Source organism: Elephas maximus, chromosome 19 (assembly GCF_024166365.1).
Source record: "Elephas maximus indicus isolate mEleMax1 chromosome 19, mEleMax1 primary haplotype, whole genome shotgun sequence".
Lineage (NCBI taxonomy): Eukaryota > Metazoa > Chordata > Mammalia > Proboscidea > Elephantidae > Elephas > Elephas maximus.
In genome coordinates this window covers 19,875,567-19,901,496 of record NC_064837.1, presented here as the reverse complement: position 1 = coordinate 19,901,496, position 25,930 = coordinate 19,875,567, and the positions used below count along the sequence as shown (strand labels likewise).

At 39.1% G+C, this 25,930-nt stretch overlaps 1 protein-coding gene across 1 annotated transcript in view; it reads left to right on the top strand.

Moving 5' to 3' along the window:
- RPA1 (replication protein A1) overlaps window positions 1-25,930 on the top strand; it is a 61,842-nt gene that overhangs the window by 13,891 nt on the left and 22,021 nt on the right. The window contains exon 5 of the mRNA XM_049858831.1: window positions 15,418-15,506. Within this exon, the coding sequence (XP_049714788.1) occupies window positions 15,418-15,506 (89 nt within the window). The remainder of the gene's footprint in view (window positions 1-15,417; window positions 15,507-25,930) is intronic.

Here is a 25,930-nt window from a genome sequence, read left to right as displayed (position 1 = left end):
GTGTGTATTTTCTACCTCTGTCCACTGAGAGGGCTTTTGAACAGCAACGCCCCAATAGTCATGAGCCTTCTTAGTACCCAGATCTTGGTTTCTGAATGCCATTTTACCTTAAAAGGAACCAGGGCTAAATGTAACTAATATCGCTGAACAATTTGTATAGAAATTGTGAAATGGGAACCTAACTTGCTATATAAACTTTCCCAGAAAACATAAGAAAATACTGTTTAAAAAGGAAAAAAAAAAGGAACAAGGGCCATTTGGAGGATGTTTTATTACAGCCTTGAAATTACAAGATTAACCTAGAACATCTTATTGAACAAGAAAGTAAGGAAGTGATAGGAGAAAATATTTGCAAATCCACATACCTGATAAAGGTCAATATCCAGAATATATAAAGAACTGCTACAACTCAATGACAAAAGGACAAACAGCCCAATTAAATGGACAAAGAACTTGAATAGATGTTTCTCTAAAGAAGATATACAGATGGCCAATAAGCACATGAAAAAATGGTTAACATTCATTAGTCATTAGAAAAATGAAAATCAAAACCACAAGGAGATACCACTTCACACCTACTGGGATGGGTAGAATAAAAAACAAACAAAACCCAGACAATAACAAGTGTTGGCAAGGATGATGGTTGCATTGCTGGTGGGAATGTAAAATGGTGTAGCCCCTATGGTAAACAGTTTGACAGTTCTTCAAAAAGTTAAACATAGAATTACCTTATGACCCAGCAGTTCCATTCCTAGCTATATACCCAAAAGATTTTAAAGCAGAGACTTCAGACATATTTTTTGCCAATGTCCATAGCAGCATTATTCCCAGTAGCCAAAAGGTGGAAACAAACCCAGTGTCCATCAGCAGATGAATGGATAAACAAAATGTGGCAACAGAATATTGTTCAGCCATAAAAACGAATGAAGTTCTGATACATGCTACGATGTAGATGAACCCAGAAAACACGCTAAGTGAAATACGCCAGGCAAAAAGGGCAAATATTGTATGATTCCATTTATATTAAGTAGAATAGACGCTTTCATAGAGACAGAAAATAGATTGAAGATAACCATTGGTTGGGGGGAGAGGGAAATGAGGGGTGACTGCTTAGTGGGTATGGGGTTTCCTTTTGGGTTGATGAAATGTTCTGGAACGAGGTAGTGGCGATGGTTGCACAACATTTTGAATGAAATTAATGCCACTGAAATGTACTTTAAAAATGATTAAAACATGGGAGAGGGTTTTTTACTGATTAGTTAGTAGATGAGAACTACTTTAGGTGAAGGGAAGGACAGTACTCAATACACAGAAGGTCAGCTCAAATGGACTGGACCAAAAGCAAAGAAGTTTCTGGGATAAAATGAATGCTTCAAAGGTCAGCGAAGCAAGGGCGGGGGTTTGGGGACTATGGCTTAAGGGGACTTCTAAGTCAATTGGCAAAATAATACTATTGTGAAAACATTCTGCATCCTACTTTGAAATGTGGCATCTGGGGTCTTAAATGCTAACAAGTGGCCATCTAAGATGCATCAATTGGTCTCAACCCACCTGGATCAAAGGAGAATGAAGAACACCAAGGTCACACGATAACTATGAGCCCAAGAGACAGAAAGGGCCACATGAACCAGAGACTTACATCATCCTGAGACCAGAAGAACTAGATGGTGTCTGGCCACAACTGATGACTGCCCTGACAGGGAACACAACAGAGAACCCCTGAGGGAGCAGGAGATCAGTGGGATGCAGACCCCAAATTCTCATAAGAAGACCAGACTTAATGGTCTGACTGAGACTAGAGGAATCCCGGCAGTCATGGTCCCCAAACGTTCTGTTGGCCCAGGACAGGAACCATTCCCGAAGACAACTCATCAGACATGGAAAGGACTGGACAATGGGTTGGAGAGAGATGTTGATGAAGAGTGAGCTACTTGTATCAGGTGGACACTTGAGACTGTGTTGCCATCTCCTGTCTGGAAGGGAGATGGGAGGGTAGAGAGGGTTAGAAACTGGCAAAATTGTTACGAAAGGAGAGACCGGAAGGGCTGACTCATTAGGGGGAGAGTGAGTGGGAGTATGGATTAAGGTGTATATAAGCTTATATGTGACAGACTGACTTGATTTGTAAACGTTCACTTAAAGCTCAATAAAAATTATTAAAAAAAAAATTAAAACAGCAAATTTTATGTCATATCTATTTGTTGTTAGGTGCCGTTGAGTCGGTTCCGACTCATAGCGACCCTATGCACAACAGAACGAAACACTGCCCGGTCCTGTGCCATCCTTACAATCATTGTCATGCTTGAGCTTATTGTTGCAGCCACTGTGTCAGTCTACCTTGTTGAGGGTCTTCCTCTTTTCCGCTGACCCTGTACTCTGCCAAGCATGATGTACTTCTCCAGGGACTCATCCCTCCTGACAACATGTCCGAAGTACTTAAGACCCAGTCTCGCCATCCTTGCCTCTAAGGAGCATTCTGGCCGCACTTCTTCTAAGACAGATTTGTTCGTTCTTTTGGCAGTCCATGGTATACTCAATATTCTTCGCCAACACCACAATTCAAAGGCGTCAACTCTTCTTTGGTCTTCCTTATTCATTGTCCAGCTTTCACATGCATATGATGCGATTGAAAATACCATGGCTTGGGTCAGGCACACCTTAGTCTTCAGGGTGACATCTTTGCTCTTCAACACTTTGAAGAGGTCCTTCGCAGCAGGTTTTCCCAATGCAGTGTGTCTTTTGATTTCTTGACTGCTGCTTCCGTGACTGCTGATTGTGGATCCAAGTAAAATGAAATGCTTGACAACTTCAGTCTTTTCTCCATTTATCGTGATGTTGCTCATATGTCCAGCTGTGAGGATTTTTGTTTTCTTTATGTTGAGGTGTAATCCATACTGAAGACTGTGGTCTTTGATCTTCATTAGTAAGAGATTCAAGTCCTCTTCACTTTCAGCAAGCAAGGTTGTGTCATCTGCGTAACGCACGTTGTTAATGAGTCTTCCTCCAATCCTGATGCCCCATTCTTCTTCATGTAGTCCAGCTTCTCATATTATTTGTTCAGCATACAGATTAAATAGGTATGGTGAAAGAATACAACCCTGACACACACCTTTCCTGACTTTAAACCAATCAGTATCCCCTTGTTCTGTCCAAACAACTACCTCTTGGTCTATGTAAAGGTTCCTTATGAGCACAATTAAGTGTTCTGGAATTCCCATTCTTCGCAGTGTTATCCATAGTTTGTTATGATCCACACAGTTGAATGCCTTTGCATAGTCAATAAAACACAGGTAAACATCCTTCTGGTATTCTCTGCTTTCAGCCAGGATCCATCTGACATCAGCAATGATATCCCTGGTTCCATATCCTCTTCTGAAACCAGCCTGAATTTCTGGCAGTTCCCTGTTGATATACTGCTGCAACCGTTTTTGAATGATCTTCAGCAAAATTTTGCTTGTGTGTGATATTAACGATATTGTTCTATAATTTCCACATTCGGTTGGATCACCTTTCTTGGGAATAGGCATAAATATGGATCTCTTCCAATCAGTTGGCCAGGAAGCTGTCTTCCATATTTCTTGGCATAGACGAGTGAGCACGTCCAGGAATGCATCTCTTTGTTGAAACATCTCAATTGATATTCCATCAATTCCTGGAGCCTTGTTTTTCTCCAATGCCTTCAGAGCAGCTTGGACTTCTTCCTTCAGTACCATCGGTTCCTGATCATATGCCACCTCTTGAATTGGTTGAATATTGACTAGTTCTTTTTGGTATAATGACTCTGTGTATTCCTTCCATCTTCTTTTGATGCTTCGTGTGTCATTTAATATTTTCCCCATGGAATCCTTCAGTATTGCAACTCGAGTCTTGAATTTTTTCTTCAGTTCTTTCACCTTGAGAAACGCTGAGCATATTCTTCCCTTTTGGTTTTCTATCTCCAGCTCTTTGCACATGTCATTATAATACTTTACTTTGTCTTCTCGAGAGGCCCCTTGAAATCTTCTGTTCAGTTTTTTTACTTCATCCATTCTTCCTTTTGCTTTAGCTGCTCAATGCTCAAGAGCAAGTTTCAGAGTCTCCTCTGACATCCATCTTGGTCTTTTCTTTCTTTCCTGTCTTTTCAGTGATCTCTTGCTTTCTTCATGGATGATGTTGTTGATATCATTCCACAACTCGTCTGGTCTGCGGTCACTAGTGTTCAATGCGTCAAATCTATTCTTGAGATGGTCTTTAAATTCAGGTGGGATATAGTCACGGTCATATTTTGGCTCTCGTGGACTTGCTCTGATTTTCTTCAGTTTCAGCTTGAACTTGCATATGAGCAGTTGATGGTCTGTTCCACAATTGGCCCCTGGCCTTGTTCTGACTGATGATATTGAGCTTTTCCATCGTCTCTTTCCACAGATGTAGTCAGTTTGATTTCTTTGTGTTCCATCTGGCGAGGTCCATGTGTATAGTCGCTGTTTATGTTGGTGAAAGAAGGTATTTGCAGTGAACAAGTCATTGGTCTTGCAAAACTCTATCATTCGATCTCCGACATTGTTTCTATCACCAAGGCCATATTTTCCAACTACTGACCCTTCTTCTTTGTTTCCAACTTTTGCATTCCAATTGCCAGTAATTATCAATGCATCTTGATTGCTAGTTTGATCAATTTCAGACTGTAGCAGCTGATAAAAATCTTCTATTTCTTCATCTTTGGCCCTAGTGGTTGGTGCGTAAATTTGAATAATAGTCATATTAACTGGTCTTCCCTGTAGGCGTATAGATATTATCCTATCACTGAAAGCGTTGTACTTCAGGGTGGATCTTGAAACGTTCTTTTTGACGATGAATGCAACACCATTCCTCTTCAAGCTGTCATTCCCAGCATAGTAGACTATGTGATTGTCCGATTCAAAATGGCCAATACCAGTCCATTTCAGCTCACTAATGCCTAGGATATCGATGTTTATACGCTCCATTTCATTTTTGACTATTTCCAGTTTTCCTAGATTCATACTTTGTACATTCCAGGTTCTAATTATTAATGGATGTTTGCAGCTGTTTCTTCTCATTTTGAGTCGTGCCATATCAACAGATGAAGGTGCCAGAAGCTTTACTCCATCCACGTCATTAAGGTCGACTCTACTTTGAGGAGGCAGCTCTTCCCCAGTCATCTTTTGAGTGCCTTCCAACCTGGGGGACTCATCTTCCAGCACTATATCAGACAGCGTTCTGCTGCTATTCATAAGGTTTTCACTGGCTACTGCTTTTCAGAAGTAGATTGCCGGGTCCTTCTTCCTAGTTTGTCTTAGTCTGGAAGCTCAGCTGAAACCAGTCCTCCATGTCCTTCCAGCATGACAGCAACACACAAGCCCCCACAGTACGACAAACTGACAGACATGTGGGGGCATATCTATTTAACACAATAAAAAAATTGAAAAACAGGAAGGACATGTGCAGGGGTGATAGGAACATGTCAAAAGGACAGAGAAATCAGCTCGCAGGGTTTTCTACTTGCAAATCTAGGACGATTTAAAAATCAAAATAAATGACAGCAGCAGATTACAATCTATTGAATAAAAAGGAATCCATAAATCCATACTGAATAAATGAATACATAGAGGGAATAAAAAGTTTTTTTTTTTTTTTTTAATAGTAGTATGACATGTAACAAATGTAGAGGACTGATGGCATTAGAATATCTTATTTGGCAACGAACATAATAATTTATGCAGGAAACATTAATGGATGCTATATTAGTCTCCTATGGCTGCTATGGAGCCCTGGTGGCTAAGAGCTTGGCTGCTAACCAAAAGGTCGGCAGCCGGAATCCACCAGCCACTCCTTGGAAATCCTATGGGACAGTTCTACCCTGTCCTGTAGGGTCACTAAGAGTTGGAATAGACTCTATAGCAATAATGGGTTTTCATGGCTGCTGTAACATACTACCTCAAAGCGGGTAGTTAAAACAACAGAAATTTAATCTCTTACATTTCTGGGGGCCAGAAGTTTGAACTCGGTTTTACTGGGCTGAAATCAACGTGTAGGCAGGGCCACGGGAGAATCCACCCCTTGCCTCTTCTAATTTCTGGCGACTGCTGTCATTCCTCATGGCCACCGGCATTACTTGGCTGCATCCGTCTGATCTCTGCCTGTGTGATCATATTCCTTCTCCTCTTCTGTTTGTCAGATCTTCCTCTTCCTCCCCCTTATAAGGATACATATCATTGCACTTAGAGCCCACCCTGATAATCCAGGATAATTTCCCTATTTAGGGATCCTGGGTTTAATCACATTGCAAAATCCTGTCTTGCCATATAGAGTAACATTCACAGGTTCCAAGGATTAGGACATAGATGTCTTTTTGTCGTTTTTAGGTGCCATCTAGTCGGCCCCCAACTCGTGGAAACCGCATGCACAACAGAACAACGAATTGCATTGCGGTGCTGCGCCACCTCCACGCTGGGTTCCACATAGGGCCATCGTGACTCGTAGGGTTTTTATTGACTGCTTTTCTGAAGTAGATTGCCAGGACTTTTCTTCTTAGTTTGTCTTAGTCTGGAAGTGCCACTGAAACCTGTTCATTTATAACATCAGGCAAGCTTCCACCGACAGATGGGGGGTGGCTGCACATGAGGCACAACGTCTGGGAATTGACCTGGGAGATATATTTTGGGAGGCCGTTAGTCAGCCTACCACACACCCTGAAACCAGTGAGTGATAGTTTAGTTTGAACAAGTTACAGACTTAAAGGACCTCCCCAGGACATACCTAATTGTAAAAGGGAAAGCTAACTTTACATTGGAGAAACGTGGCAGACAGCACCTGACTATAATGATCAACATTATGGTAATGCGTCAAATGGAAATTGTGTATCAGCTGATAGAACGCAAGGAGAACACATCGTCACTTCTGTGATGTTCTTGCCAAAAATGCATAACGTGTATCCAATCATGAGGAAGCTTCAAGCATATTGAGGGACAGTCTACAAAAGAACCGGCCTCTGATCTTTAGAAGCCTCAAGGATGAGAAACTATTACAGATTTAAGAGACAAGTATAACAAGTGATCCTGGATTGGATCCTTTTGCTATAGAGAAGATCACTGAGACATTTCATGAAATGTGAATGGGTTCCGTGCATTACACGGAAGTACTGTACCAGCGTTAATTTCCTGATTTCGATGGTTGTGTTGTGGCTAAGTGGGAAAATATCCCAAAACTATAGAGCATTGTGTTGGCAGCTTACTCTCAAATGGCTTGGGAAATGAAAGATACTTGTGCTATCTTTGCAACTTTTTCTATAAGCTTGAAATTATTTTTTAAAAATTACAACAAATTTAAAAAATATACACACTATACTTAATTAAAATTTCTCTTATGATTCAATACAAATAAACAAGGAACAACTGAATTTAGTCAGATAAATGTTTCCATTAATATTAAAATGAGAGAAAATTGAACAATGCTAAGAGGTTAAAGTAGTTAGTTCTGTGTTACACTGATCAGGACTTTTATGTTTTCTCCAGCCATCCTTCCTTCTGCCTTCTTTATTTTGATTCTCTTGGTTTATTGGATTTCATTCAGGAGCTTTTTTCTGGAATAATTCATTAGTGCCATATTCCCTTATATCAGCCTGTTGATTTATACCAGAATAACAATGTGGCTGGGTGTCATATCCGTGGGTCCCGTGGTTTTACCCTCAGAATTTTGTGTTCTGGCATTGAAATTGATCTGGCATTGAAGTCTTCAGGCCAGCCTGATTTGATTTCTTCCCTTGTAGAAAGCTTTGCTTTTTCTTCCTGTATTCTTGAGGAATTCATTCTTTATGCTTCAAGTTCATGTCAATTGTTCTATATCAGTTTTTTTTTTTCTTTTTTCTAGTGTATGGTATGCGCTTTCAGTCTTCAGGTTCAGGCCTGCCTTCTTTTTTTTTTTTATTAACTTTTATTGAGCTTCAAGTGAACGTTTACAAATCTAGTCAAACTGTCACATATAAGTTTATATACACCTTACTCCGTACTCCCACTTGCTCTCCCCCTAATGAGTCAGCCCTTCCAGTCTCTCCTTTCGTGACAATTTTGCCAGCTTCCAACTCTCTCTATCCTCCCATCCCCCCTCCAGACAGGAGATGCCAACACAGTCTCAAGTGTCCACCTGACCCAAATAGCTCACTCTTCATCAGCATCTCTCTTCTACCCACTGTCCAGTCCCTTTCATGTCTGATGAGTTGTCTTCGGGAATGGTTCCTGTCCTGGGCCAACAGAAGGTTTGGGGACCATGACTGCCGGGATTCCTCTAGTCTCAGTTAGACCATTAAGTCTGGTCTTTTTATGAGAATTTGGGGTCTGCATCCCACTGATCTCCTGCTCCCTCAGGGGTTCTCTGTTGTGTTCCCTGTCAGGGCAGTCATTGGTTGTGGCCGGGCACCAACTAGTTCTTCTGGTCTCAGGATGATGTAGGTCTCTGGTTCATGTGGCCCTTTCCCTGCCTTCTTTTTGAGGAAAATTTTCTGTGTGTTAATCCTTAATGCTCTTTTTGATTTCATTTACTGAGTTTCAGTTTTGACCTACGTTGCAGATAACTTTTTCTTCCATATGTCTTCAGCTTGTTTTGATCTTTTTTCTAACGCATGCTTTGGGTTACTTCAGGGTTTTCCAGCATAATAGTAGTTCAGCGTTTTGCTTTCTATGTTCTTTTCCTTGATGTTTGTAACTTAAGTATTAAATACATAATGGTGTTACTGTACTTTTGTTCTCATCTTTTCCTTAGCTTTTCAAACTCAGTTTTCTTCTCAGTCTATTGTTTTATCTAATCTTTATTCTTTTATTAAATTCATAGTCTCATTAATTTGCAAACCACTGTTTGGAAGTATTATTCCCTTTCTTGGCTTACGTTTTCTTCTAGAGTAGGTTCTTTCGTTGTCTTTTGCCTTCCATGTTCCTCTTCATTTTTATGCTTTGTTGTGTGTTACGTTGTTGCTATGTCATTTTTTTTTTTTTATCTTGTTCATGCTTAATGTGGACAGTCCTGTCCACACTTTATTTTTGCTCTGATATAGTCTAGGCTTGGTAAGTCTCCTTGCCAGCCTTCTCACTTGGGACGTGCTATCTTTCACTCCAGGCTACCTTTGAGTGCTTAAGTGGTGCTTTCTATCCACTTTTCTGTCGTCTAGAGCATGGTTATCGGAGAGGGTGGAAAGCTTTGCTGGGGTTGAGTGCGGTTCTTGCTGGGAAACTCAAGTTCCAAAGCCCATTCTCTCCAGTCAAGGATAAAATTCCACTCCCACGGGCTTTGATTTATTCGACCACCTCAGGGCGATAACATGCCTTGTCATCTTTCCTACCTCTGCTGAGAGCTGGTGTGTGTGTGTACATCCAGGCTTATTTACTCCTTACCCTTTTGGTGATCATTTCAATTTATTTGAAACAGGGCTTTAGCAATCATCCTTGTACATTTATCTTTACATGCTCGTGCTATTATTTCTGAAGGGTAGATTATTAGAATTAATATCGTGGAGTCGAAAGCCATGGTATACCTATTTGCATACTCATGAACATTGTATGAGAGTGCCTGTTTCTGAATAGGCAAATCCCTAGAAACAGGTTAGCTGGTTAGATTAATGGTTCCCGGGGCTGGGATATGGGAGAAAGATATGGCAGTCTGCTTCTGTATAGCCTTGAAAAACCTATGGGGCAGCTCTGCTCTGTCCTGTAGGGTGACCGTGTGTCAGAATTGACTCAGTGACAACAGGTTTGGTTTTTAGCAGTGGCGGAATGGGAGTGATTGCTGATAGGCACAATCTTTCTGTTTGTAGTGATAAAAACAGTTCTGAAATTAGGAAGCGGTGATGCTTGTACACCTTTGTGGATATACTAAAACCACTGAACTGTACACTTTTAAAGGGTGAATTTTATGGTATATGAATTATATCTCAGGTTTAAGGAGCCCTGATGGCACGGTGGTTAAGAGCTTGGCTGCTAAGTGAAAGGTCAGAGTTTCAAACCCACCAGCTGCTCCACCGGAGAAAGATGTGGCAGTCAGTTTCCGTAAAGAGCGCAGCCTTGGAAACTATATGAAGCAGTTCTGTTCTGTTCTGTAGGATTGCTGTGAGTTGCAATCAACTTGATGGCAGTGGGTTTCATTTTGGGTTTTTGGAAAGCTGTTTTTAGAAGTCCCTGAGTGGTGCAAACAGTTAACATGCTTGGCTGCTAACCAAAAGTTTGAGTCCACTGAGAGGTGCCCTGGAAGAAAGGCCTGGTGATCTACTGCTGAAAAATCAGACACTGAGCAATTAATGTTACAGAACAATATGCGTATAAATTTGTGTATGAGGAATTAACTTGAGCTGTAAACTGTCACCTAAAGCACAGTAAAAAAAGAAAGAAAGAAAGAAAAATCAGCCATTGAAAACCTGAGGGAGACATATGTGGAGTTGCCATGAGTTGGAATCAAGTGGATGGCAACTGGTTTTTTGTTTTAAAGCTAAGGATAAAAAATACCTGTTTCCTTTTAACCATCTCAACACAGCAAGTCTTAATACTTTTTAAAATAATTGCCAATCATCATTATTTTAATTTAAATTTCCCTTTTAGTGAGGTCAAATGTCTTTTCACATATTTATTGACTATTTGTAGCTCTTTTCTGAATAGCTTTTTATTATATACTTGGCTTATTTTTCTTTATTATTAATTTGTGGGAGTTCTCTGTAAACCAGCGACATTGATTAAGTCTTTGTTACCTGTTTCAAATATTTTATTTCACTCTATCTTGGTGTGTTTATGGTGTCTTGTGATATGGAATTGAAGTTTTTTTTTTTTTTAATCTTGTCAAATGTGTCTGTTTTTTCCCTTATGGCTTCTGGATTTTGTATCTTGGTTAGGAGGCCTCCTAACCATGTTATAAAAATATTTTGTAGTTCTTCAGACATTCTGTAGATTTTTGAAATCAACTTTAGTTCATTTCAGATTTACTTTTATGTAGGGCATGAGGGAGAAATTCAGCTTAATTTTCTTCCAAATGGAAGGCCCCAGTAAGGAATTTAGATTTTTATTCTGAGTGTGACAGGAAACCCATAGGGTTTTGAGCAGGGGAGTGGTTTGATCTTTTAAAAAGTTTTTTCAAAAGGTTTCTCTGACAGGCTTGTGGTGAATTGATGGGTGGGGGCAAAAGTAGATGAGAGAAGCTGGTGTTCCATTTATCTGGGTCTATTCTGAGTTTGCCATTATTTTCCAGTGACCTGTTTGTTTCTGTGCCAGTGTCATGGAACTTTCTTGTTATTATTACTATTTTTTTTTTTTGGTGACAGCTTTATTGAGATATAATTCACATACCATACAATTCACCCATTTAAGGAGTACAATTAAATGATTTTTAGTGTATTCACAGAGTTGTTGAACCATCAACACAGTTAATTTTAGAACATTTTCATCACCCTCAAAAGAAACCCTGTACCCCTTCAACTCTCTGTCCTCTCTAGCCTTGGGCAACCACTAGTCTGCTTTCTGTCTCTATGGATTTACCTGTTCTGGACATTTTATATCAATAAAATAGATTCTTTATGACTGGCTTTTTCACTTAGCAAAATATTTTCAACATTCATCCTTATTGTAGCATGTATCAGAACTTCATTCCTTTTTATGGTTTGGATATACCACTTTTTGTAAATCCGTTACTCAGTTCATGGGTATTTAGTTGTTTCCACCTTTTGGTTATTATGAATAATGCTGCTATGAACATTTGGGGGCAAGTTTTTGGGTGGACATGCACTTTTATTTCCCTCGAGTATATAGTTAGGAATGGAATGGCTGGGTGAAATGATTACTCTATAATTTTTTGAGGAACTGCCAGACAATTTTCCATAGTGGATGCACTAGTTTGCATTTCCACCAGCCGTGTGTGAGGGCTCCAGTTTCTCTCCATCTCCGCCAACGTTTGTTATTATCTGCCAAAAAGTTTTGGTTAAAGTAGGTACCGGTAGAATATTTTGGTAATTTATAGGCCTTAGTCTCCTTTATTTTTTTTCCCCCAAAATTTTCTTGGCACTTCTATGTTTATTCTTCCATATGAATTTTAGAGTTATATTGTCAAATTCAAAAAACGCAAAGAAAAAACAAGCAGGAGTCTTGTTGGAATGCCAAGGATTGTATTACATTTATAGTATTTGCTATTAAGTGTTCTCATCCAAGAGTATTGTATGTGTTCATTTAAAGTCTGTTGGATTTTATATACATATGATTGTATTATCTCTTTATTCTAGTATTTATGAAACTGTCATTTATTGCTTTTTGATCTTAATGCATTAGCTAGAGCCATCATCACATCAATGTTGGACAGCAGGAGTGCAAATAGGTACCCCGTGTGCACCCTGATTTTAACAGAAATATTTTTAGTTTTGATGTTCAGCATGGTATTTATCATGTGAATACACGCACTTTATTATGTTCAGGAAGTCTTTTAGGTCCTTCTATTACTTAGGGTTTTATCAGGAATGGCTGCTGAATTTTTTTCGAAAGCTTTTCCTGTATCTCATGTTTTTCATCTTTTAATATTATCAATTACCTTAACAGATTATCTAATACTGAACTATCATTGCATTCCTGCAGTGAACCCTGCATTAAAAAAATTTTTTTGCCCCCACTTTGCTGACTTCCCGTCTTTTAAAAATGTATTTGTTTGTTTTTGATGCTGGATAATTTAAACCATATACAAAAGTACACAGAATACAGAAAAGTATCGTGTACCATCATGCCCCTATACCTGTTGCCATCAAGTCAGCTCCGACCCATAGCGACCCTCCATGACAGAGTAGAACTGCCCCATAACGTTTCCAAGGAGTGGCTGGTGGATTTGAACTGCTGACCTTTTGATAAGCAGCCATAGCTTGCTGTAGCTCTTAACCACTGTGCTGGCTTTTTTGCTAATTTGAATATTATTTTCTAGTGGACTATTAATGATATAAATATCGTATTGACTGTCCAGTTAGTGTTCAATTTTCAGTTATCATTCACATACGCACATCTATATATGCGTATGTATATATATATTAATTGTTAAATATATATCCATGTATTCAAGATTCGTAGTACAGGCAGCCCCCAGATTACAAACGAGTTCCATTCCTAAGTCTGTCTTTAAGTCAAATTTGTATGTAAGTTGGAACAGTTGGATACGGTTTGTCTCTAATGTCAGTCAAATGTTTGAGAATATATTATATAGTGTACCTTTCTGTGCATAACAAAACATTAAAGAAACACTTCCAGATACACTAAAACATCTTTAACATAATAATGCAGTATTAATAATGTTTCGATGCTTGTCACAAATTAGCACTTGTTATTATGAACCATTGTGTGTAGCTTTATGAGGGGTGGGCTGGTTCGTAACTGTGAGTTGTATAGAAGTCTGATGTTCATCGCCCAGGGACTGCCTGTAACGTTTACAGTTGGTTGATTTTTTTTTTTAAATAAGTCCTTTTGAATCTGTAAAGTTCCTCCTCCATATCTCTTTTTCTCCTGTGCTATTATTTTTAAAGAAACCAGGGTATTTTTTTACCCTCCCACAGTCTGGATTTTGCTGATTGTATTCCAGTAATGTCGTTTAACGTATCCGTCTGTCATCTGTATTTGCTGTAAATTGGTATTGGCGTATTTTAATATGCTGCTGGATTCATCTTGCTAATGTTTTATTTACGATGTATGTATATGTAATACAAGATGAAATTAGTTTTGATTTCATGTGCCTGTTCTCTTAGGTTTTGATATTAGGATAATGCTAAATGATTGATAAACCTTCCACTTTTAAATGTTCTGGAGTAATTTGGATGATTTTGGAAGGTCGTTAAATATCCACCACTAAGTATCTATCGAGGAGCCCTGGTAGCACAGTGGTTAAGCTCTTGGCTGCTAACCGAAAGGTCAGCAGTTTGAACCCACTAACCACTCTGTGGGAGAAAAGGCCTGGTGATCGCCTCCTGTAAAGATTTCAGCCTTGGAAGCACTACGGGGCAGTTCTCTGTCCTGTATTATCACTATGAGTCGGAATTGAGTCGATGGCACACAACAGATTATCTATCAAATAGTTTTTACAGGGACTATCTCTGTCTAATTTTTAAGAACAGTTAGTTTCGAGCTTATTTTATTGAAGTAACGTAACCCTGATACAAAAACCTAGTAAGAGTGGCACAGACTGATGGATTGTATGTAAAAATTCAGAATACACCCGGCAGACTATTTAAAGAACACAACGTGATGAACTTGGATTTATTATTGCTTCAATATTGCTCCAAACCTTCTGCTTTTTCATCTCCACTGCCACTACCCTAAATCAGGCCACCACCATTTCTTCTCTTCTAATTAGTCTTCCTGCCTCCAGTGTGTTCCCCTCAAATTGTTTTTTCTTATTGCAATTTTTTTTCCTATCGCGGTTATTTTTAAAACATAACTATATCATGATATTCCCTGTCAAGTATATATTGAGCAGCTACTGTGGACCAGTTGCTACGTTAAGCACTGGAAGATTCCTGCCCTCATTGAAGCTCCAGTCTAGTAGGACAAAAAGATAATAATCACATAACTAAGGAATATATCATTAAAACCTGACAGAAGTGCTCTGAAAGAGAGACATCATGCTGTAGGAGATAGTATAATAGAGAAACCTGATCTAAAGTAAAGATTAGGGAAGTATCTCTGGAAGAAGTGATGCTTGAGAAAGAGCTAAAAAGGAGTGTTCAATGATGGCACAGCCAAAGAGTAGCAAGTACAAAGGCCTTGTGGCAGCAAAGAGCTTACTGTGTACCAGGAACTGAGAGAAAACAGGACACGAGAGAGCAGACAGCCACGGTAGGATGAGCTGGAGAGAGCTTCCTAAGCCAGACTACCCAGGACCTCATAGGCCATGTCAGAGGTTTTCATTTTTGGCCTAAGGTCTTTGGGAAGAGTTGCAGAATAGACCAAAGATTGCGTGTTCCTAAAGATGGGTAATAATAACATTTTCTTTATATCTTCTGTCATAATTGGTTTTCACGGGAGAAAGTAATTGTTTAAATAAGTATGTGTTTCTGAAAACAGATAATCTCTTTCTGTGCCACATATGCTTGTGTTTAATCTAAATTCTTATCATGTCGGGGGCTCCTTGAAGATAAGGTATGTAATAAGCCTGCTGCATTTTAATTAAGGGACTGGATGGGAAATGAAAACCCTGCGATCCCAAAAAGCCTTGATAATGATGCTGTGAAAGATTAATGGAAATATTTGTGTAGGAACTGATAGCATGTATTTCTCAAGTTATTCAGCTTAGGAAAAACAGTTGAGAAAGGGAAATCGTTTTCTCAAAATGATCATTGGGGGAAGTCTTTTTAATAGCTTATCATTTGACTGAAGGGCTTCTGAATTTATTTTTTTATTCTAACTTGTTTGTATTTGTTTGCCTTTGTAGGAGAGTAGTTATTTTGATGGAGTTAGAAGTTTTGAAATCAGCAGAAGCAGTTGGATTAAAGATTGGCAATCCAGTGCCCTATAATGAAGGTAAATACTTTTTTATAGGTTGTAGCACTCAATTGAAGACCTCTGTATAGATACGGAATTCCACCTTCTGGTATTCAGTTTGATTTGTTAAAAGCGATCATGATTTTGGGGCTAGGAAGTAGATTATTTGCCAGTTTTTGCCAGTACTGATGAAATCACGTTAGGGCTTGTATGAAGAAAAGGGGGAAAGTTAGAGAGTATAATGGAGGAAGATCCCACTTACAGTACACTGAAAAATAACGGTCTTGGAATAATAGTGAGAAATGTGTTTTCTTAAGATTTGTCTTATGTCCATTGTTGTTTTTAAAAAATGGATAGCGTGTAGCCTATACTCCTGATAGCATTCTCCACACTAGTAAGTTTTTAGACTAATCTCTTTATTGCTAGGCCATGAGTAAATCCCATGAAGGTAGGCTCCATATTTGTTTTGTTTTTATGTTGTATCCCTACTGTCTTAACTTGTAGTTGGCTCTCAATGAGTGTTTGAATTGAATTGAATATACGTATAACATATTGTTTAGCAGTTATTATCTCTCGGTGGTAAAATTACTAATGATTTTTATTTTCTTTGGAAATATATAGAAAAGCACAATGAAATCAGGAAAAAAAGAAGTTCATTACTTTAAGCAAGAGAGATAATAAGAGCTCTAGAGAAAGGCAAAGAATCATTATAAGCCACTAGTCCCGTCACAGGAGAAGTCTTGTGTGGCCCTCCACTGAGTCAAATAAAAATAAATTTGGAGCCTTACTGTAAACCAAAATAAATTCCAGATGTATTTTTATGAACAGTTTGTAAAATGAAACCATCAAAAATAACAAAGAGGAAAGGACTGCCTCAATGGATTGGAAGAATTCACATTGAATATTTGACTATGTTGAAATAAAAAAAATCTTTGTGGCTCTGTCTTCTCTGGTGCTCTGTCCCCAAACTCATCTCAACTCAGAGGTTCCTCCTGGTCTCCCTGCTGTGTTGCCAACCTGGAAACTGTCAAGTCAGTAAATGGGTGTAATCATATCTACTTTGTTTCCTATGTCTCAGGGATCACTGTCCTTTGTTGCTTAATGTCCGGTTTCTTGAAATCTATTAGTTTCATATAGTTTGTCTGTGTTTTTTTCTTGTTGTTTTAGGCAGGAGAGTCAATCTGGTCTCTGTTACTCCATCTTGTCCTATAAGTAGTTTTAAAAGTCAAATAGGTGTGTACTTAAAAACAAACAAAATGGCATTCCCCTGCCTTACTCTTCTTTGGCCCTTGTTCCTGTCTAGGGGCAATCTGTTTTAATTCTGACAGCTGTTGCTTCCATTTTTACCTTGGTATTTCTCAATAAAACCTTCACGCTGCTCCATCTTGACTCTTGGGTTTAGACATTTATTTATTGACTTAATGTTAGGGGAGATTAGAATTTAACTCTTCTACGCCTCTCTTCTCCCTGTTTCCCAGCTGGGAGAATTAGAGTCAATGTCAGATTAGATCACAATTAAATGATTAATCAGACTTAATTTTTTTAAATACACATTTCTATTTTGTTATATATTTAAATTTTCTTCATAACACTTAGAAGGCTGTAACTGTATTTTCAAATGGTTTTTATGTTTTCAGATTGATTTCTTAAAATCAGAAAAATGGATAATTTTGTTTTTACTTACAGCTAATTTTTTAAAATTGTGCTTTAAATGAAGGTTTACAGAGCAGTTTAGTTTCTCATTAAACAATTAATACACATATTGTTTTGTGACATTGGTTGCCAACCCCACAAGATATCAACACTCTCCCCTTCTTGACCTTGGGTTCCCTGTTACCAGCTTTCCTGTCCCCTTCTGCCTTCTCGTCCTTGCCCCTGGGCTGGTGCACCCATTTAGTCTTGTTTTGTTTTATGGGTCTGTCTAATCTTTGGCTGAAGGGTGAACCTCAGGAGTAACTTCAGTACTAAGTTAAGAGGGTGTCTGGGGGCCGTGGTCTCTAGGTTTCTCCAGTCTCTGTCAGGCCAGTAAGTCTGGTCTTTTTTTGTGAGTTAGAATTTTGTTCTACATTTTTCTGCAGCTCTGAGACCCTCTATTGTGTTTCTTGTCAGAGCAGTCAGTAGTGGTAGCTGGGCACCATCTGGTTATTCTGGACTCAGTCTGGTGGAGGCCGTGGTAGTTGTGGTCTATTAGTCCTTTGGACTAATCTTTCTTGTGTCTTTGGTTTTCTTCATTCTCCCTTGCTCCAGATGAGGTGTCATTGCTAATTTTTTAACTAAATCTGAAGTCATTAAGAGATGATAGTCAATCATGAATATTTAGAAACCTTTTCTGATACAATTTATGGGAAGGACACATGTTTAAAAGAAATGTATTGAATAATTTTTTAATAACTTCTGTAGTTTATTAAACACATATCTTATATTAATTAGCTATTTTAATTATAAATATGACATTTCAAAAATTAAAATAGCCCCCCAAATTCTGGCCCCTGGACTCTCTGCTAACCCAGGACTGAAACCATTCCTGAAGCCCACTTTTCAGACAAAGATTAGACAGGCCTATGACACAAAAAATAACACATGTGAGGAACATTCTTCTTAATTCAATCAAATATATGAGACCAAATGGACAGGTTCTGTCCAAAAGCAGGACAAGAAGGCAGGAAGGGACGACAACTGGACAGATGGACACAGGGAACCCAGAGTGGAAAGGGGGAATGTGCTGTCACATTGTGGGGATTGCAACCAAAGTCACAAAACAATATTGTGTACATTTTTTGATAAGAAATTAACCTGAGGTTTAAACTTTCACCTTTCATTTAAAAAAATTCAAACTTTTAGCTAGTCAGCATAAAGATGCTGAAAGATATATATGTGAGTTATATATTGAATAAAAACGTTACTGTCAAGTCAATTCCAACTCATGGTAACCGTGTGTGTCAGAGTAGAACTATGCTGCATAGGGTTTTCAGCAGCTGATTATTGGAAGTAGATTGCCAGGCCTTTCTTCTAAGAATTATGTATATGAAACATGTAAATAAGATATAAACTGTATTATTTGAAGTTTTCCACTGTGTATTTTCTCCTTCCCAAATGATTTCTCTGTGGGAAATCAAGTAGATTTTTTTTTTTAACTCAGAGAAATAGCTATTCCTGTTATAATTAGACTATCACTGTTGCTCCCAATAGAAAATGGTACTTAGGTGATTTCCACTGATGTGTACTAACTCACTGTCTTGATTTAAACTTATTGGACATAGTCTTCAGTTTATCCTTAACTTTCGATATTAGTAGGTAGGGCTTTTACTTAAGGATAAGTAGAATTGATCACAACCATTCTTGTGCTGGAGGCAACTTGCACCCTGCCTTTGTTTTCCTGCCTGGAAGTCAGCCCTAGCCTTTGCCTAAATGGAGTAATGGGAAAGGAGAGTTGGAGAAGCTCAGGCCTGAACTCTAGAAGAGGGTCAGCACAATTTCAGAACGTTAGAGATAGAAGGGACTATTTTAGAAACCAGTTGTTGTAATCATAAGAAAAAACGAAGGTGAATAAGGCGATGAAGTGACTTGCCCAAGATCATACAGCAAATGAGTTGCTTCAAAACATGAGAACTCAATATGCCTGATTTCCAGGTGAGGATGCTTTCCACTATACCCAGACCTTCGCGGATTAACCTTCATACCAAAGTTCTTGCCTGGTGTGAAAAATGTATTGTGAATAAAAAAGATGTAAGTGAAGTCGAATACAAGAATACACCTACTCCTCACTTATCGACTACCTTGTTATCCAACATTCATATTTATGACAATAGTAAAAAAATCTACTCTCTGTTTTGCATGTTAATGATGTGCGACTGACGGTAACGAATGCTGGGGTGCGAAGCATCACTAGGATTGGCATCACCCAGTGTGGTAACTCACGCTATCACCTTCCCCATGGTCCTCCCATACAAGCTCCATCCTGCACAGGGAAACATCCTGGGCTCCTGGGACTGAACTTCCCAGCATGGGCGTAGGTGCCCAGCTCCTGGCAACAGCTCGTAGCAGCTCCCAGGTCCAGGTGGCGAGGCAAGGCAGGAGGGCACCAGCCCCCACTCCAACTAGCTCCCCACCCAACAAGAGGGGAGAAGGAGGGGAACCACGAAAAGGAGGAGGGGGTTGAAGCGGACCTCCCATGGCGAGTGCATCACCCACCAGCCCTGAGGCACAGAAGAGCACCGGCACCCCATCCCTCCACCACCGTCATTGTCCACTTTTGCATAATGCCAATTTTCACTTAGTGACCTGGTGTTTGGAACCTAACCACGTCTGTAAGTGAGGAGTGGGTGTAATTAGAAGTTATTTCATGTTGGTATATATGTCCTTTAAGACTAGTATAACTCTTAAAAAATTGAAATATAATTAAAATAGTCAGACATCTGTTTTCTTTAACAGATTTTAGTTTTTCAATAAATATCTAATTACATGATTTCAAAAGTTAAAACTACAAAAATGTATATTCATAGTGGCTTGTTCCTACCCCTGCTTCCTCCCACCTTGTTTGTACCTACTGCTGCTCTCTGTAGGTAGCCACAGTTAGTGGTTTCTACACAGAGTCCTTGTACCGCAAAGAATTGGTCGACCTTCAGCCATTTCAGGAGGTAGCATATGATCAAGAACTGATGGTGTTAAAGAAGTCCAGGCTGTACTGAAGGCACTGGCTAAAAACAATGTTCCAGGAATTGACGGAATACCAATTGAGTTGTTTGAACAAACGGATGCAGCATTGGAGGTGTTCACTCATCTGTGCCAAGAAATTCAGAAGACAGCCACCTGGCCAACCAACTGGAAGAGATCAGTACTTGTACCCATTCCAAAGAAAGGTGATCCAACAGAATGCAGAAATTCTCAAACAATATCACTAATATCACACATAAGTAATATTTTCCTGAAGATAATTCAAAAATGGTTGCAGCAGTACATCAAAAGAGAACTGCCAGAAATTCAAGCTGGATTGAGTAGAAGATGTGGAACAAGGGATATCATTGCTGATTTCAGATGGATCCTGGCTGAAATACTAGAAAGATGTTTACCTGTGATTCATTGGCTATGCAAAGGCATTCAACTGTGTGGATCATAACAAATTATAGATAACATTGGCAAGAATGAGAATCCCAGAACAATTATGCTCATGAGGAACCTGTACATAGACAAAAAGGCAGTTGTTCAAACAGAACAAGGGCTTACTGTGTGGTTTAAAATCAGGAAAGGTACGTCAGTGTTGTATCCTTTCACTATGCTTACTCAAGTCTTTATGCCAAGCAAATAATCTGAAAAACTGTACTATATGAAGAAGAACATGGCATCGGGATAGGAGGAAGGCTTATTAGCAACCTGCATTATGCAGATGACACAACCTTGCTTGCAGAAAGGGAAGAACACTTACTAATGTAGATCAAAGGCTATAGTGTTCAATATGGATTACACCTCAATATAAAGAAAACTAAAATCCTCACAACTGGACCAATAAGCAACATCGTGATAAACAGAGAAAATATTGAAGTTGTCAAGGATTTCATTTTACTTGGATCCACAATCAATGCCCATGGAAGCAGCAGTCAAGAAGTCAAATGACATATTGCATTGGGCATATCTGCTGCAAAAGACTTCTTTGAGGTATTAAAAAAGAAAAGGTGTCACTTTGAGGCCTGTGGTATGCCTGACCCAAGCCATGGCATTTTCAATCACCTCATATGCATGTGAATGCTGGGCAGTGAATAAGGAAGACTGAAGAAGAATTGATGCCTTTGAATTAGGGTATTTGCGAAGAATATTGAATATACCATGGACTGCCAGAAGAACGAGCAAATTTGTCTTGGAAGAAGTATAGGCAGAATGTTCCTTAGAAGCAAGGATGGTGAGATTTTGTCTCACATGCTTTGGACATGTTATTGGGGAGACCAGTCCCTGGAGAAGGACATTGTCCTGTCTGGGTTCTCTAGAGAAACAAAACCAGTGAAGTGTATAAATATATACAGAGAGAGATTTATATTAAGGAAATGGCTAACGTGATTCTAGATGCTGGAACGTACCAAATCTGTGGATCAGAATAGAGGCTTCTCTTGATTCACATAGCTGCAGGAGCTGGCGAACCCAAGATCAGCAGGTCAGAGAGCAGGGCTCTTGCTCACAGTCTGCGAAGATAGGCAAATCCCAAGATTGGTAGGCAAGACCACAGGGCTTCTCCTGATTCGCATAGCAGGGGCTGGCGAACCCAAGATCAGCAGGGCTCCCGCTAACAGGCTGTGAAGATCCACAGATCCTAAGATTGGCAGATAAGCTGATAGCTCAAGTCCAAAAAACCAGAGGTCAAATGAACAGGAAGCAGCTGCAGGATCCAGAGCCAGCAAAAGAGCCAGGATGTCTGCTTATATTTATATGCAGGCCACACCCCCAAGGAAATTCCCCTTCAGCTGATTGGCTACTCACAGCAGATTCCATCATGGGAGTGATCACATGAAAACACTGAGTGAGAATCATGGCCCAGCCAAGTTGATACACAATCTTAACCACCACAGACATCATGCTTGGTAAAGTAGAGAGGGTCAGCGAAAGAGAGGAAGACCCTTAACAAGATGGATCGACACAGTGGTTGCAAAGATGGGCTTAAACATAGCAACAGTTGTGAGGATGGTGCAGTGTTTCATTTTGTTGTACATGGGATTGCTAGGAGTCGGAACCAGCTCAAGGGCACCTAACACCATTTTATCTTTCAAAGATCCCCGGTGGTACAGTGGTTAACGTGCTTGACTGTTAACCAGAAGGTCAGCAGTTCAAACCCACCAGCTGCTCCTCCACAGGAGAAGATAATGGCGGCCTGCCTTGGAAACCTATGGGGGCAGTTCTACTCTGTCCTGTAGGGTCACTATGAGTCAGAATCAACTCAGTGGCAATGGATTTGGTTGTGGTTTTGGATTTTATCTCTCAGGTGTTTCTTTATACAGGTTTAACCAAATATAAATATTATATATTCTCCTTCTTTATTCCACTTTACTTACTCAAAAGGCAGTAGTATACTATCTTGCATTTTTTTTTTTTTTAACTTAGACTCAGTTGTGTATAAGGGTTTAGAAACATTCCTCGTTTTTTAAACAGCCATAGAGTATCCCATTGTGTGGCTGTTTTATAGTTTATTTAATCAGCTTTTATTGATGGACTCTTGGATTGTTTTCATGCTCTGCTATTAAAACAGTGCTGCAGTAAATAACTTTGTACATATGCAGGTGTATCAACAGAGGCAGTTAGATTGCCAGAAGCGAGATTGCCTGGTCAGTGGGTAAACGTATCTGTGGTTGGTAGATATGGCTGGATTCCCCTCCACAGGATAGTATCATTTTGCACTCCCACCAGCAAGGCGTGAAAATACTGGTTTCTGCCCAGCCATGCCAACAGTGTATGTCATTAAACTTTTGAATTTTTATAAGTCTGATCGGTGGTATCTCAGTGTAGTTTTTTAATTTGTATTCTGAATGAGATTCAGCATCTTTTCATATGTTTAAGGGCCTTTTTGTTTTTGTTCTCTGTGAACTGACTACTGTACTGCCGTTTTCTTGGGTTGGTCTTCTTAATTTTTAGGAGTTCTTTAAAAATTAGGAGTTTGTCCTTTGTTTCTGATGTATGTCTTTGACTTTGCTAACGGTGTTTTTTGCTATGCAGTTTTTTTTTTTTATGTAATAGAATTTACCAGTTCTTTTATATTTTGGGATTTTGAGTCATAGTTGGAAAGGACTTTCTTGCTCTAAAATTTTATTCTAGTACTTGTGTGATTTCTTTTTTTACATTTAAAGCATCCACACTGCTTCTGTCTTACTGTCTTACTTCTGTCTTACTGGTGTCTTGATTTGTGATGTTTTTAGCTTCACTTTCATATTGTTTGGAATTTGTGGGTTTTTTCTGTCCCCTAGTTTCATTAAAACTATAGTTTATATGTAGTTTATATGGGGGTAGGTATTTATCCTCCCTGTTGTTTATGGTGGTTTAGGAGAAGCGGGAAGATTGGGCGCTAGGCATGCGCGTTCCAGAAATGGAACCTTCTAGATATCTGTTTATACCCACACAAATCACAATGATTTAATGCCTTAAATTGGAAAGGGAAAGCTGGAGCCTATTCAGGTAAAGTTCTAAAATATTACATTGGAACGTCACATTTGTTTTGCAGTAGTGTGGTTTTGTTAAAATGAACACACTGGTTATCTTACTCTCAGCTTTCAGGAAGGAGAGCTAAGACAAAGGATACGCTTAGCATCTGTGTGAAATCTTTGGGTACAGTAGGGTCAAGGGAAAGATGACCATACCCAACTTTATCACTTTCGACCAGGTTTTAAATAAGTTTTTTTATATCATATGTAATTGAATGGTTGCTTTGGGCATTTTGTGTTTCAGGGACAAAAGTGTTGCTTGAGAGATGGAGGTGGTAGGATTGAGAGATAATTACTGCTTGGCGTCAGAACTGTAGAGCTATGGGAAAAATTCCTGTGTCTGAACACCCGCCTCTACTGGCCCCACCCTTTCTTCAGGGTCTGTCAAAGAGCAGAGAGATGAATTTGGTGTCCAGGATTTTTGCTATTGAGTTACTTTGTAACCAGATCAATAACACATTGTTACTGGGGCCATCTGTGGAAAGAACTTTGTTACAGTGACTACTGCCTTACATTGTATTTCACAGAAATGGTTTCTGATTTTCTATTAGGAAACTGTTATCAGTGGGTAGGGAACTAAAGATAGATTTGTATCCTCCCAGCATTTAACCTAGAACCTGTGACATGGCAGGTGACCAGGAAAACTAATTGGCCAAGTTAATGGAGAAATTCCAAAATGTGCATTGAAATTTTCTTATAGTAATACTAGAAATAAAGATTATTTACGGAATTTTCAAAATGTGAGAAAACTTTAAATACAGTTAGTTCATGCTTCATACAATATTGGATTGGATTGGATGGTTTTAAATCTCCCATATTTAGCACTATGTATTTTTGTCAATATGTTATTAGTTCTATGTAGCTAGACTATTCTAACCACATTTTACTTAGAGTCAATTTTCTTACATAATACTTAGCTATTAGTATTGCTTATTCTTGAAACGTATTAGTTCGAATTTTTTTTCAGTCTGATTCTGTCCGTTTTCTGCCAGTAGGAAATTGCAGTTATTTGATTGAATCTTTTGTGTATTTTTTGTAGTTGTTAGGACAGTACTCACTGGTAGAAGCTGGATTTGTGCTGCTCTGCATACTCCACTGTCTGTTAGCTAATTTTTCTCAGCTGATAGCTCACTTACCATTATAGTGATAATAAAAGTGATAGGTGTGAGTGCAAGTAACTTGAGGAGCTAGAGTCTGTTTTTAAATATTCTGTTTCCCTCCTGGGTCGGAGCCAGTGCTGTGAAGCTGGAGCAAGAGTCTGGGAATTATGACCTTGATCCATCTTGTTGGAATGATTTGATTTGCAGGTGGCACAGAACAGAAGATTATCAGAGGTTGAGTCTCTGTGTTACTGCTGTGGGGTAGAATTTTAATTTTCAGGAAGGTTTTTATTTAGCTGTAGATGGCTTACTTTCAGGCCCTGTAGTTCGCTGCTGTGTTGCAGTGCGTGAAATTGAAGGACAGTTGTTGCCTTTTGAATGCACCAGGACTCTTGACATCCACTTGGGTCAGGGCTGGCCCTTGTCTCCTGCCAGATTGGCAAATGTGGTCCAGAGCAGGAGTTAGGGATTGCTCGAGTAAGTGGATTATTAAAAAAAAAAAAAAAAAAATTACTAGATATTATGGGTATTATGTTTTATATAATCATAGCTTTGGCTGCTAGAATTAAATTTTAATTAAAAATTAAGTAGATGGTAGTGAAGTAGACGGATCCAGTCAGAGCTGGGTTCAAAACTTCCTAGCTGTACGACATCGGGCAAGTTACCTGACTTTTCTATCTCAGTTTTCTTATCTGTTAAGTGGGAATAGCATCTATCTCATAAGACTGAAGATTAAATGGAATATGCACTTAGCCTTGAACCTGGTGCATAGTAAGCATGCCAAAAAAAAAAAAAAGTTAACTGTTACTAATGTTTCTCACATATGGTTAACATGCTTGGCTGCCAACCAAAAACTTGGTGGCTCAAGTCCACCCAGGGGCACCTCAGAAGAAAGACCTGGTGCTGTACTTCCCAAAAAATCAGCCTCTGAAAATCCACAGAGTCCGTTTCTACTCTGACACGTGGAGTCGCCATGAGTCAAAATCGATTCGTCGGCAACTGGTTTTATAGGCTATAATTGGAGGCTTGTTAAATATACTGTACTTCGTTAAGCCTAAGACTCCGCTGGTTAAAGGCTCCATGCATCGTTATGTACCGAGGGAGGAACTGTGCTGAAGTATGGTAGGGTTTGTGTATTTTTATTATTTCATTTTTGAATGTTTAAATCTTTGATTCTTATGCATATGTT